Raw genomic sequence first — 14,876 nt, forward strand, 5'->3', positions numbered from 1 at the left:
TTTAAAGAATTCACTGCAGGGCATGAAGAGAGAGGAGAGTGGGGGGGGAGGGGGGGGGGGGGGGGTAGCTGTACAGAGAGAGAGAGAGAGAGAGAGAGAGAGAGAGGGAGAGAGAGATGGGTATGAATGCCTCTGAAAGGATGTGAAGAAAAGCTGGGCCAAAAGCTCCTCGTTCTGTGGAGAGGGCTTCAAAATGCAGAGTATTGTTGATTTGGTAAATAAATAAAACTTTAGACATGATATGAGAGTGACCTACTTCCAGATAAGTTCCTCATTTAATTGTTTTAGTAGTGGATCAACTGGATCTATTTCTATTTCTGTTAATCATAGGATTTTTCTAGTGGACCTATTGGACCAATTTATGTTTCTATTCATCTCAGAAGATCTTTTGGTGGACCTTTGGATCTATATGCTTTTCTATTCATCATGAAATGTTTGTGGGTGGACCTATTGGCTCTGTTGTCATTTTTATATTCATCAATGAATGTTTTGCTGGTAAGCCTGTTGGATTTGTATCCATTTCTGTTCATCATGGGATTATCTTCTGGTGAACCTATTAGACTTATTTGTATTTATTTTTATTATTATTATTTTTTGGCTCTATTTTCATGTCTATTCATCTTTGAATGTTCTGCTGGTGCACTTATTGGATCTATTTTCATTTCTGTTGACCATAAGATTCTTCTGGTGAATCTATGTACCTATTTACGTTTCTATTCCTCACAGAATATATTTTGGTGGGCCTGTTGGATCTATATTCTTTTCTATTTATCATGAAATGTTCTGCTGGTGGACCTATTGGCTCTGTTTTTATTTCTAATTATCATTGAATGTTCTGGTGGTGGACCTATGGGATCTGTATCCATTTCAGTTCATCATGGGATTTTCTTCTGGTGGACCTATTGGCTCTATTTTCATTTCTATTCATCATTGAATGTTCTGCTGGTGGACTTATTGGATTCATATCTATTTCAGTTCATCATGGGCTTTTCTTCTGGTGGACCTATTGGCTCTATTGTCATTTCTATCCATCATTTAATGTTCTGCTTGTGGAATATTGGATCTATTTTTATTTATTATATGTTGTGCTAATGGATATATTGGACCTCTTTTCATTTCTGTTCATAATGAAATGTTCTGCTGGTTGATCTGTTAGACCTATTTCCATTTCTGCTTATTACAGAAATTCTATTAATCATTTATTTCTTATGGTGAACTTATTGGACTTGTTTCCATTTTTATTTATCAAAAAAGTTCTTTGGCAGACCTGTTGGATTTTTTTATATTTATATTTATCGTGTAATGTTCTGCTGGTGGACCTACTGGATTTAGTGGTTTTAAGGTTCATAATGCCTTTTATAAGATTTTTTTTGGAGAATCAATTTTTTACATTTTGAAAGCTTCTTGAATAGCAGTGCTCATAGGAACACTCATAACACATTAGAGTGTGCAGATAGATCATATTTAGACAAAAACTGCTAGAGACATGGAACCTTCTTCTCTTTCCATCATTAAGACGGCCTGTTTAAGCCGGTTACAGACGAGAGGCTGAACTTCATTATCCATTAATGAGAGATCGGGGTAGTGAGCCAAGAGTGGGTGTCAAAGCTGTCAGCCTCTCAGATATCACCTTGGCTTTGGACTAGAGCAGTGAGCGAGGGATCAACAAGGAGATGAAAGATCCCATCATTACGACGCCACCTGGGTGACTTTGACTCTTCTAAAGAGAATAGCAGGTAACGTATCTCTGTTTCTTCTGCAATTTAAAGCATCACTTCTCCAGATTAGTTACAGTTTGGATGGTACATTGCTTGAATTGACCTTTAATTGCTTGACACCAGCTTTGTTTTGGCTGAAAACATTAGCTATTTAGAGCAGAATGAAGACAGGGTTTGTCAGGTGATCATTTGTTGGGCAGAGTTATACAACCAAATGATTGAGAATGGTAATCTAAAGCTAATTCCCAGGTTGAATCGAAACAGAACACTTTGGAATGTAGGAAATTAAGCATTAAGGATGAACTGACAAAGGAAAATCACAAAATGAAAACAGTTTAACAAGCTTTAACTGCAATCAGATTGTCTTCATTTGTTTCTCAGCAGGGAAAAAGAACAGGGCACAGAAGTTGTGCATGCATTATTGAATGCATTACTCTGGAACGCCAGCCAGTTCCCTACCCTGTGCTGCCGAAGCTCTCTGGGTACCAGATGACACGATCTTAGACTCAGAATGCTATTGCGTTACACTCTTACAGTCTTATTCATTAGTCATGCAAAACCGAGCAGAACTGGAGCAGAACAGCTCAGAGTCTTCCAGAGCAACTGCCACCTACATGATCTTTCAGCTAAACCAACTGAATGAATGAATAAACCTAAACCATTATCATTATTTTTCATTCCGTGCAGAGTGACAGATGAGCGAAAGCAGTGATGGAAGCCAATCAGAAAGGGTCTACTAGACGTGTCCGGAGACACAGCCATGGAGTTCTACAGGAGCTGTACAACAAAGGCTTCCGGACAGTTGGAAAAGATGCCCAGGTATGTGGAAAAGCAAAAGAAGTTAAATTAAAGCGAGAATCTGTAAGTTTTAGGGAATTCAGGGATTTGGGGTCAATCGTGCTGGAGCCGAATTCCCCTGAACACCCCCGCCATGAAAAGCACCCTCTCTCAGGAGCGTGTCGGGAGCAGAGATGATTCGCTTTAACTTACTTAGAAATACGTGCCAAAAGTCATGGTTACCTCAGTCACAGTTACATACATAACAACACAACGTACACTCCCGAGAGAGGGTGCTTTTCTTGGCGGGGGTGCTGAATTTGGCACAACACCACAATGATTGTTTACAAGAATGTCGCATCCCTGACATCATCATGTTTACCGTGCTTGAGTCCAAGTTCATGCTTTGGGAGGTAACCATGCCCTGGTACGGCACGGATTGCCTAGTGTGAGTACACCCTTAGAAATCTCTCTGGTGAGAATGTGTAATTGTGTAGTCACAAAGCATGTGGAAGATAACTTTAACTTTTTAACACAGGTTAAATTCTGTGTTGTTGAATGTATTGTTTTTTTACTGTAAAAATACTTTGAAAATGTACACAGCAATTCCATCCAATTAAGCTTTGTTTTTAGAACGGATATTTTAGACAGTGGTGGTATTGGCTTGGTCGTTCCAGTTCACTGATATTATTTAACTAATACCAATATTGTGTCCTCTTCTAACTCAGGAAATACAACTACTTTCAATTTAACCGAAAAAAATCCCTAAAAATCCTACAGACTGCTGCTTTAAATAAGAAGCTTTTGTTCTGCTTACTTTTGTTCTATCTTCCTGTGTTTTCGGACTACAGGGTCGCCCCCTGGTTAAGAGGGGTGAGGGGACTAGAACACCTATGTACATCCACCCTCTGGCCCTGGACAGCATCATCACCCGCAGAGGAAGCCTGGTCCTACTGAACGGACCCAACACTATAGAGGTCTACAAGGTAAAGTCCAATAACAGAACTAAATAAAACACAGTTTAATTGTAATGAAAATTATTGACGGAAAGCAGAGGATTAGAATGGCTTTGAAAAAGCCTAAAAGTAATGTAGTTAAAAGTAAAGTAACAATTATGTCATGACATTTAAACATTTGGTGTATTTTTTTTCTGGAAAGGCATTAAGTTTAATTCTGTTTTCCTCTAACTTAATGTTCCTTGTGCCTGCTAGAGTAAGTTAAACAAGAAGTCAATTTATCTCAGCCACGTTTAACAAACAAGTTAACTTTAGGATTTTTCACATCCTCCTTAATTTTCACCTGAATTGTGGCAGTTTGAAAACCGTAAAAATTGTAGTTTTAAATATACTACTTTGCGTATTGATGCATTGATACTTACGCAGTATTTAATGCCATATATATTGTACGTATATTTTAAAGCATATTGCTTAAAAATACATTTCATGGAAATACAGAACATATATTAAATATGTATTTTCATAAAGTATATTAAATAGAAAATGCACAATTAGTATTCTTTAACTAATTGAACATACTTTTAATGCTCTTAAGTATACTTTCTTTTCACAAGGGAAGTGTTGACGCTTGCATCTGTGTGTCAATCTGGCAACCCGCGTGAGCCTTCCTAAGGATGATCATAAAAGAATTAAAAAAGGTGAAACCACTTTCAGTCTGGTCCTCAGTGCAGATCGAGCTGTACATATATATATATTTTTATTGGAACTGTGGAACTGAATTTTGATTGTAGAGTAGATGTTGTACACAGGTGTCTCTGACAGATTGTCTTCTTTCTTTCACAGCCAGGCTCATTGCATTTTCATCACAGTTTGCCTCTATCTGCTTTCTGTGGCCTTTCAGCATTTCATTTCCTGCCATTTCCACAGCCCAGAGAGCCGAGCCAGGCGGGGAACGCAGCGCGGATGAGTGATGTTTACCTGCCGGCAATCACAGGGAAGATGTCAAACCTGCAGGCGGCCCGAGCCAACCTGAGTCATTCCTGCCCCTATCTGTACAGCAGCAGACGCCGCGGGTCCGCCTCCTCCGTCACCTCACAAAGAGGCTCAGACTTCAACGGCAAACAGGTGAACAAACACAGCCGACCGTGTTCAGCGTTCAGCTTCAGGGTGGACACTGATACAGTACACCACGCAACCTGCAAAAAGATATACTGGGATTTTTCTCTCTTAGACTGTGTGTTTTACAGTGCAGAGTGGCTGAGCTGATAAATTATAGTTTACTGAACCATTACTCACTTGTTTCTTCCTATAACACAGTGCTCTTGTGTAAATAAATGTGTTTTATCTGTTTCTACTAATATTACTGACCTCAAATAAACTCTTAAGCTGAATAATAAATAATATTGCCAAAAGCTGTGTGAGAAAACACATGGATCAATTAATACAGCATGTGGTTCAAGAGTTCTTTAAACACAATAGTTCCTGTATGAACATAGACCAGAAAATAGGTGTTTATTGATAGTGTGCCTTATAATCCAGGGCAAAAAATACAGTACTTTAATAAAATTGGGTAGTTAAAGCTCTTTTAAAGCAGCAGTGCATTTTTAGTGAAATTCAAATTTCTCTATATTTATTCTAAAAATGTAATGGTCTGGTAGATTTTGTGTACTCAAAAACACGGCATTCCACACACGCACACAGACATTCAATGTTTTTACATTAACCTGTATTAAAAGTGTTGTTACATGTGCTAAATGCAATTACACAGAGGTCTCCAAATATCCCCAAATAGCCAAAACTTACATACTGTCTCTTTAAGTAACCACTGAATATCAAAAGTGATTCTTACATTATGGGACTGCTTTAAAGAACATTTTTAGAACTTTTATTTTTGGCACTTTCATTTTAAAAGTGTCTCGGACAATTAAACAAACAAAAAAGTAGATTCTGCATAAAAGATCTTTATATCAAAATAAAAGTTGATTATTGTTTGTGTTCAACTTTTAATCAATTTACTTTAACTTATCTCATCTGCACAAATATTTTTACTTCTCAGAGTTACCTAAAAGAACTAAAGGACTCGAGGAGGTCCAACGTGACTGTGACGATGACGTACCTGGGCCAGGGGATGCCTGGAACCACCCAGGACGAGATGAAGGTGCTCCAGCAGATCTGTGGTGGAGAGAACATCTGCGTCTTTAAAGGATCCGTCCAGCCTGGAGGTAATAATTACCACAGACGCCACACACCATGAAGCCATGGAAGTGGAAATCCAATAATTCAAGCAGTTTTGAAACATGGCCTTCCAACTCAGTAGATTGTGGTGAGTCTACTGGCCTGCTGGTGAGCGTAACGGGAATCCCTGCTGTCTTCCACAGAGCCGTTCCAATTCACCTCCCAGAGACACCTTGGCTACCCTTTCAGTGCCACCTTCTATGTCAATGGCTTAATAGCAGGCCGAATCAGCTCGTGCTGTGAATACCGCTACACCCCCGGCTTCCAGCAGGGCCGCAGGAGCTGTTTCAGACTGACGCGGCTGAGTGGGGGGAAGCCCTGCTACAAGTGAGTGTTGCACAAGAGAGGATGGGTGGTTGAGTGATGGAGATAATTAGCCTTTCACTATATTGTATCATTATGTTTCTTTTATTTCAGATGTGTGAATTCAAGGCATGGGATTGGTCATGAAGCTAAAGCTATTCAAGATAATCTTCCTGCCATCAAACCTCAGGAAGGTATTAATGCAACTTAGGTTATGTTTTTTAGCACTGGAAGCTATTTCCCAGGTGTTATTCCTACTAGAAATTATCTGTAGAGTTTTCAAAATCCTCAACTGGCCTGTAATAGGGAATATAGCATCTTTATTGTTAGCTAAATCTGTCACTTAAGGCACAGAACACTGTTAATGGAGTGCCGGCATGTAGGGCACAAAGTGCCTGGGGAAAAAATCAGGCTTTTGAAAAATCATAGTAATTATAAGCTCTATCCGGACAGGATTAGTTTCTTAGGGGTCCTGGGGTAATTTTCTCTTTAATAGGAGTTCCTCTGTGATTTTATTCCTGTCTGAAACGACCATGTATGTGGTTGAATTACAGGCTGAATTATCTACTGTTTTTCGCTGAACTCTGTGGTCCTCCAGTAATTTTATTCCCGTCCGGACTCACATCTCTGAGTTTTGTCACCTCGCCTTTAATAAAATAGCTATTTGTCCACTGCCATGCACCGTAATTACACTTTGGACATGCGTTTCCACAGTGATCCACAGTAAGTGGAAATGGAGGAGCAACTGAACCAATTCCTTACGTGATAACGCATTGCCATGTGACCGAGAAAGCCAAAAAACTCAGTGGTTCTCCTGTTTTTTCAATTGCCGTCCGGATAAGTTTTTGTCACTGGTAATTTGAAGGGCACATCTAAATCATGTATTGTGGTAGCTGCGGCACAGTGGGGTTGGGGGAGAAGCTGCTTGTGCTCGTGCAGAGACGAGAAAATAGAGAAAATGGAAAATAAATGTTTTTTTTTAGGTGAATAAACCACCTCTATAATTTAACCAGCTCTAATAAACAAATATACACCAGAAACCACATAACCACATATTTGTAGAACAGTTAAAAATTGGAAATACAGACTTCCTCTTACTAAAAATAAAATACACCTGTTTCCAGGTTAAATCCACAATATTTTAAAATTACATTACGTAGTATTGACCACAGTTTAAAGTCTTATTAAAGAAGAAAAGCCAACTGTTATCAAATTATACCACTGATGTTTTGAAAAAACACTTTGCATAGTATTAATCATGTTGAGTTTTAAATTATATTATTGTAGAAATTTTGAGTAATACTGTCCATGACAGTAAAGACAGTTACTCCAACAAAAGCAGGAAAATAGTTTTAATACACTTGATTTTAGACAAAAACAAAATAAATCCAAAAGAGTAGGTATCCCAATACTTTTGTATACTTTTCTACTGTATATAGGGAATGCAATTTATGGTAATGAATAAATAAATGTTTTCTGTAGGTGTGATGGGTGACTCTCGCCCTTCATCTCCTTTATTCATCCCTCTCGGAATGGAGAAATCTGTTCGGAGGACAAGAAAGCTCCCCAAAGAGATCAGCGGGGCCTCGACAGATAGCGAAGACCTAAACGGCAGCGCGAAAGAGAGGAAACGACACAAGAGGAATAAAGGACGCCACAGTCAGCAGGGAGACAGCAAGGGCTCGGGAGAATCCCAGCCTAAAAGAGACACCAGAGAAGATGAAAACAAGCCTGCGGCTGTAAATCAGCCCAAGCCTCCCGTGAAAAATTCTAATCACACCAAAGAGCAGAGCAAAGAAAATCCAGCGCCTGACAGTAAAGTCAAAGCTCCAGGTGAATACTGATTTTTTCCTCTACTGTGTCTGTTAAAAGCGTTTGTGGCAGGGTTGGACAGAATCACTTTTGGCAGCACAGTGTATAACCTCAAATTCACTGATGTCACAAACATCCTCTCTCCTTGTAAATCTCAGTGCTGTATTTCATTTTATTAAACCCTACAAAAACACAAACAAAAAAAAACAGAGTGAACTTAAAGACAGCTGTATTTCTCCAAGATTCATTGCAGGACGGAGAAGCCCTGAGTAAGCAGAGTGGAAGGCGAAGGCCGATTGCTGTGGAAGCGAATGGTAAAAGCAGGAACAGGGAAAGACTGCGAGACTTCTATGAAGAATGTGTTGAAATGAGCACTGGTCTGGAATCCGGCCTAGACCAACAGAAGTGGTTCAAAGCAAGCAGTGAGTAAAGCGGTGCGACTCATTGCTCACAGACAGGGCTTCCCTCGAGCCTTTTAAACCCATTCCCACTCAATCATTCCAACATAAAATGATAACATGATTCTGCAGTGAAGTAGCTGAGATAATGCAGTGACGTGCTTAAGCTACCTGAAGAACAAAAAAAAGTGTTGATCTTCTAACGCTTACACATATAACTCAGACTTAAGCAGGGACTGCTGTAATCTCTCAGATTCTCCTTTAGCCTTTAGAAGAGGATCTTTATTTTGCTATTACTGCTCAAATGTTATTACATAATGCATATTTATCATGCAATGAACTGCATTCCATTTGGGCATCTTCAAGTGTTTCTTTGGGCATCTCCAAGTGTCCCTTTGGGCATCTCCAAGTGCTTTTTTGGGCATCTCCAAGTGTCCCTTTGGGCATCTCCAAGTGTCCCTTTGGGCATCTCCAAGTGTCCCTTTGGGCATCTCCAAGTGCCCCTTTGGGCATCTCCAAGTGTCTTTTTGGGCATCTTCATGTGCCCTTTTGGGCATCCCCAAGTGTCCCTTTTGGCATCTCCAAGTGTCTTTTTGGGCATCTCCAAGTGTCCCTTTGGGCATTTCCAAGTGCCCCATTGGATATCTCCATGTGTTCACTTGGACATCTCCAATTGTCCGTTTGGGCATCTCCAAGTGCCCCTTTAAGCATCTCCAAGTGTCCCTTTCAGCATCTCCAAGTGTCCACTTGGACATCTCCAATTGTCCGTTTGGGCATCTCCAGGTGCCCCTTTAGGCATCTCCTAGTGTCCGTTTGAGCATCTCCAAGTGTCCGTTTGCGCATCTCCAAGTGCCTTTTCGGGCATCCCCAAGTACCCGTTTAGGCACCTCTAAGTGTCCCTTTGTGCATCCCAGTTGGATACTAATCACTAATACAAACTAGTTTTTAAGTATAAAGTATGTAGTATAGATAATAGTATTAAAGCTGGGTATACTTATACAGTTGCTTGCAAAAATCTTCATACCTTTTGTATACCACTCGGACATCTCCAAGTGTCCGTTTGGGCATCTCCAAGTGCTCCTTTGGGCATCTCCAAGTGCTCCTTTGGGCATCTCCAAGTGCTCCTTTGGGCATCTCCAAGTGCTCCTTTGGGCATCTCCAAGTGCTCCTTTGGATATCTCCAAGTGCCCCTTTGGGCATCTCCAAGTGCCCCTTTGGGCATCTCCAAGTGTCTTTTTGGGCATCTCCAAGTGTCCCTTTGGGCATCTCCAAGTGCCCCTTTGGATATCTCCAAGTGCCCCTTTGGGCATCTCCAAGTGTCTTTTTGGGCATCTCCAAGTGTCCCTTTGGGCATTTCCTAGTGTCCTTTTGGGCATCTCCAAGAGTTTCTTTGGACATCTCCAGGTGCCCCTTTAAGGCATCTCCAGGTGCCCCTTTAAGGCATCTCCAGGTGCCCTTTTAGGCATCTCCAGGTGCCGTTTAGGCATCTCCAGGTGCCCTTTAGGCATCTCCAGGTGCCCTTTTGGGCATCTCCAAGTGTCCTTTTGGGCATCTCCAAGTGTCCCTTTGGGCATCTCCAAGTGCCCCTTTGGATATCTCCAAGTGCCCCTTTGGACATCTCCAAGTGCCCCTTTGGACATCTCCAAGTGCCCCTTTGGACATCTCCAAGTGCCCCTTTGGACATCTCCAAGTGCTCCTTTGGGCATCTCCAAGTGTCCCTTTGGGCATTTCCTAGTGTCCTTTTGGGCATCTCCAAGAGTTTCTTTGGGCATCTCCAGGTGCCCTTTTAGGCATCTCCAGGTGCCCTTTTAGGCATCTCCAAGTGTCCTTTTGGGCATCCCCAAGTGTCCCTTTGGGCACCTCCAAGTGTCCGTTTTGGGCATCTTCAAGTGTCCCTTTGGGCGTCTTCAGGTGTCCCTTTGGCATCTCCAAGTGTCCTTTTGGGCATCCCCAAGTGTCCCTTTGGCATCTCCAAGTGTCACTTTGGGCATCTGCAAGTGTCCCTTTGGGCATCTCCAAGTGTCCGTTTTGGGCATCCCCAAGTGTCCCTTTGGGCACCTCCAAGTGTCACTTTGGGCATCTGCAAGTGTCCCTTTGGGCGTCTTCAGGTGTCCCTTTGGCATCTCCAAGTGTCACTTTGGGCATCTGCAAGTGTCCCTTTGGGCATGTCCAAGTGTCCGTTTAGGGCATCTCCAAGTGTCCCTTTGGGCGTCTTCAGGTGTCCCCTTGGCATCTCCAAGTGTCACTTTGGGCACCTCCAAATGTCCCTTTGGGCATCTCCAAGTGTCTTTGTAGGCATCTCCATGTGTTCCTATTGGGCATCTCCAAGTGATATTTTGGACAAAGTGTGCATCCCAGTTGGATACTAATCACTAATACACATCCACATTGGATAAAGTACTATATTTGCTAGTAAACCAGTTGTTAAAGCTGTTTTATGAACCTAGCTCTTCACCAGCACAGGATATGTTGTCATTTGGGTGATTTGATTGACTAGTTGGGTCTGTGAGCATGACAGAGTGGTCCAAGCTGGCCCTCAGTCTGGTCATACTGGTTGCCTAGTTTAATCAGTGTTGGTCAGCATTGGTCAGCGTTTCCAAATTGGCTATGCTGGTCAATCATAGTGGTTATGCTAGTTAACCAACATGGGCATGCTGGAACATAATCAGGAACATAAACTGTAAGTCATAATGAAGATAATTTAAGACCCTGTTTTACATCTGTTTACTTTTATATGTCTATGAACAGTGTCTAATATGAAATTAGTTGTGTTCTCTATTGTTTCTAGAGCACGAGCGGAATAAGATTAAAGAGCAGATCAGCTCAGGTCCCCTTCCCAACGCTTCAGCTTCAGAGATTGAACTCAGTGAAGAAAGTGACAGCAGTGTCTTTCAGTCAAACTCAGCCAAACTCAGGAAGAATAAAAAGCAGCAAGATCCATCTCAACAAGGTTAGTACAAGTACATAAATGTAACCTTTAAAAAGATACAGTCAGTTATTCCACAGAACCCAGGAATGTGTATCTTTATTTAGTTTATAATTCTGTTTTTAGAGGCTCCAGAAGATGATGAAGCAGAGAAAGAGCAAGAACTGCAAAAGAAGGTTAGTTCAATCTCAAAACCTCACAGGGCAGTTTTGCAGACACTTATTAAGACTAGTCTTGGACTGAATGTAGATTTTCAATTGAAAGAAAAAAAAACTATATATATATATACACTGCTCAAAAAAATAAAGGGAACACTCAAATAACACATCCTAGATCTGAATGAATGAAATATTCTCATTGAATACTTTGTTCTGTACAAAGTTGAATGTGCTGACAACAAAATCACACAAAAATCATCAATGGAAATCAAATTTATTAACCAATGGAGGCCTGGATTTGGAGCCACACACAAAATTAAAGTGAAAAAACACACTACAGGCTGATCCAACTTTAATGTAATGTCCTTAAAACAAGTCAAAATGAGGCTCAGTATTGTGTGTGGCCTCCACGTGCCTGTATGACCTCCCTACAACGCCTGGGCATGCTCCTGATGAGGTGGCGGATGGTCTCCTGAGGGATCTCCTCCCAGACCTGGACTAAAGCATCCGCCAACTCCTGGACAGTCTGTGGTGCAACGTGACGTTGGTGGATGGAGCGAGACATGATGTCCCAGATGTGCTCAATCGGATTCAGGTCTGGGGAACGGGCGGGCCAGTCCATAGCTTCAATGCCTTCATCTTGCAGGAACTGCTGACACACTCCAGCCACATGAGGTCTAGCATTGTCCTGCATTAGGAGGAACCCAGGGCCAACCGCACCAGCATATGGTCTCACAAGGGGTCTGAGGATCTCATCTCGGTACCTAATGGCAGTCAGGCTACCTCTGGTGAGCACATGGAGGGCTGTGCGGCCCTCCAAAGAAATGCCACCCCACACCATTACTGACCCACTGCCAAACCGGTCATGCTGAAGGATGTTGCAGGCAGCAGAACGCTCTCCACGGCGTCTCCAGACTCTATCACGTCTGTCATGTGCTCAGTGTGAACCTGCTTTCATCTGTGAAGAGCACAAGGCGCCAGTGGCGAATTTGCCAATCCTGGTGTTCTCTGGCAAATGCCAAGCGTCCTGCACGGTGTTGGGCTGTGAGCACAACCCCCATCTGTGGACGTCGGGTCCTCATACCATCCTCATGGAGTCGGTTTCTAACCGTTTGTGCAGACACATGCACATTTGTGGCCTGCTGGAGGTCATTTTGCAGGGCTCTGGCAGTGCTCCTCCTGTTCCTTCTTGCACAAAGGCGGAGGTAGCGGTCCTGCTGCTGGGTTGTTGCCCTCCTACGGCCTCCTCCACGTCTCCTGGTGTACTGGCCTGTCTCCTGGTAGCGCCTCCAGCCTCTGGACACTACGCTGACAGACTCAGCAAACCTTCTTGCCACAGCTCGCATTGATGTGCCATCCTGGATGAGCTGCACTACCTGAGCCACTTGTGTGGGTTGTAGAGTCCGTCTCATGCTACCACGAGTGTGAAAGAACCACCAACATTCAAAACTGACCAAAACATCAGCCAGACAGCATAGGTTCTGAGAAGTGGTCTGTGGTCCCCACCTGCAGAACCACTCCTTTATTGAGTGTGTCTTGCTAATTGCCAATAATTTCCACCTGTTGTCTATTCCATTTGCACAACAGCAGGTGAAATTGATTGTCAATCAGTGTTGCTTCCTAAGTGGACAGTTTAATTTCACAGAAGTTTGATTTACTTGGAGTTATATTGTGTTATTTGAGTGTTCCCTTTATTTTTTTGAGCAGTGTATATAATAAAAATCTATATAATAAAAATGTCTAGTTTTTTTCGTAAGATCCCAAATTGTCAATTCCTTAAACAAGACTTAAAACAAGTAAAAATCCCACATAAATAAAAAAAACATGGATACTTTTTGTTCTTATTTCGAGTTTAAATGACTTAAGGAAAATAAGATAAAAGTTTTAAGTGATTGATGTTGTTCCTGAAATAAGCAAAACTATCTTAAAACATCTGTTTAATGGATTTGAGCCCTGTTTAATCAATGTATTAAATATTATAAATTGGGTCAATTTATTTTGACCACAGAATTGAGCATCTGAAAACCGAACTTGAGAACGTACAGTACGTGTACACATGGTTTTGTTATAATATGCATCGCATAGCCAAGCAGCTGCAGAGGCTTTTAGAATTCCTGTAGACATTTAGCCAAAGTTTGCCCACTAAGATGAATGGAAGGAGGATCCAGTGTCTGTCTACCAATCACTCACAGTCTGGGGCTGAAAAATTCCACACAGTTTAGCTGAGGAAGCCTGTGTGCGTTTACGAAGAGGCCTACACGGCCTGCACAGCTACAGTATATTGATCCATCCACTCACTCACTGTCCAACACATTCCTTTAGTTGTCTTTGCAGATGTGTTTGATTTATTCAGAGATTAAATAACCAAATCTACTCAGACTTACATTTATCACGACTTACTGGCATCCAGACAGACGACTTAAAGGCGGACGACATCCAAGGAGCATTATATAACATGTACTCAGTGCTCACTGAGCCAGAGAATGAGATAGCAATGAGTTATGAGTCATGTGACTCGGTGGTTTTGATATGACAAAGAAACCCAGTCACCCCAGAGTGAGAGTTCTCATTCCATTAGATTTCCACAGAGTTAGAGACCATTAATGAGTAGAAATATGCATTTTTATGCAAACATGAAATTCTATAACTAACTGACATGTGCCATTACTTTTGCCATGTCCAGTGAAAGCTAAAAATACACTATATTGACCTGTGGGATATGGGTGTTGGGCCTTCTGCACTGAAAGTGGATGTGATTTCTATGATTTTCTTCATTGTGTGTGGTAACACCTTATATGACTCATTTAAAATCCTATAATTCACATTGCCTAGCTTGCCATGAGCATGCTGGTCAGTTTTTAATCTTACTCACAAGATAACACCTCACAACTTTAACAGGTGTTTTACAGATTTTCTCAAGCTGTCCACTAAGGTAACACCTTCTGATCATTTTGGGATCCTAATAACGCCAAATGCCACTGTTCTACAGTCATATAACTCAATGCCTAATTAAAACAGATCTTCCAGTAACTTCCAGTATATCTAATAACATAAAAACATACATTAGTACAACCCAATAATGTCACATACCCAATCGGCTTGTAGAACTTGTCTTCAGAAACCTGTTCCTGAGCTCCTGTTCCTTTTTTTCTGCCTTTAGCTGGACGCTATGACAGAGGTGTTGAGCTCATCGGACGAGGTGGAGCAGCTGGTTCTAAGGAACACAGGACTGACAGATGACCTGCTAAAGGGTTTAGCTGCAGCACTGAAGTCTAGCTTATCTCAGGTCACCATGATCAACCTCAATCTCAACCACATCGGACCTCCTGGAGTTCATGTTCTGCTTGACCTCCTGCAAGCCAAACCAGAGGTCAAGGGATTACTGTAAGCTACTACGGAAGTGTTTCACTTATTCAATCTAAGAGTAACTGAGGTTTAAAATCAGGGATGGGTTTCAAGCAAGCGTCACCCTGAAAACTCTTTTTACCACTAAAATATTGTAGACTTTAGGTTTTGTACCTGTGTAGTAGGGCCACTTCAGCTAGTCCAGAACAAAGCAGCGCAACTGGTCTTCAACCAGCCAAAATGGGCAC

The 14,876-nt window shown here is 41.8% G+C and overlaps 1 protein-coding gene across 2 annotated transcripts in view; it reads left to right on the forward strand.

The window, feature by feature from the left end:
- Positions 1-14,876, forward strand: part of LOC103037853 (glutamate-rich protein 3) — a 42,760-nt gene that overhangs the window by 26,340 nt on the left and 1,544 nt on the right. The window contains exons 1-12 of one of the 2 annotated variants that reach the window (XM_049470802.1): positions 1,111-1,736; positions 2,406-2,537; positions 3,347-3,481; positions 4,379-4,576; positions 5,508-5,673; positions 5,830-6,013; positions 6,104-6,183; positions 7,472-7,822; positions 8,044-8,223; positions 10,988-11,149; positions 11,252-11,301; positions 14,444-14,667. In XM_049470802.1, the coding sequence (XP_049326759.1) occupies positions 2,430-2,537; positions 3,347-3,481; positions 4,379-4,576; positions 5,508-5,673; positions 5,830-6,013; positions 6,104-6,183; positions 7,472-7,822; positions 8,044-8,223; positions 10,988-11,149; positions 11,252-11,301; positions 14,444-14,667 (1,838 nt within the window). In that variant the 5' untranslated portion in view covers positions 1,111-1,736; positions 2,406-2,429. Of the gene's footprint in view, positions 1-1,110; positions 1,737-2,405; positions 2,538-3,346; positions 3,482-4,378; positions 4,577-5,507; positions 5,674-5,829; positions 6,014-6,103; positions 6,184-7,471; positions 7,823-8,043; positions 8,224-10,987; positions 11,150-11,251; positions 11,302-14,443; positions 14,668-14,876 lie in introns of those variants that run through there. The other variant, XM_049470801.1, reaches the window with a different exon arrangement.

This window comes from Astyanax mexicanus, chromosome 22, assembly GCF_023375975.1.
Source record: "Astyanax mexicanus isolate ESR-SI-001 chromosome 22, AstMex3_surface, whole genome shotgun sequence".
Lineage (NCBI taxonomy): Eukaryota > Metazoa > Chordata > Actinopteri > Characiformes > Acestrorhamphidae > Astyanax > Astyanax mexicanus.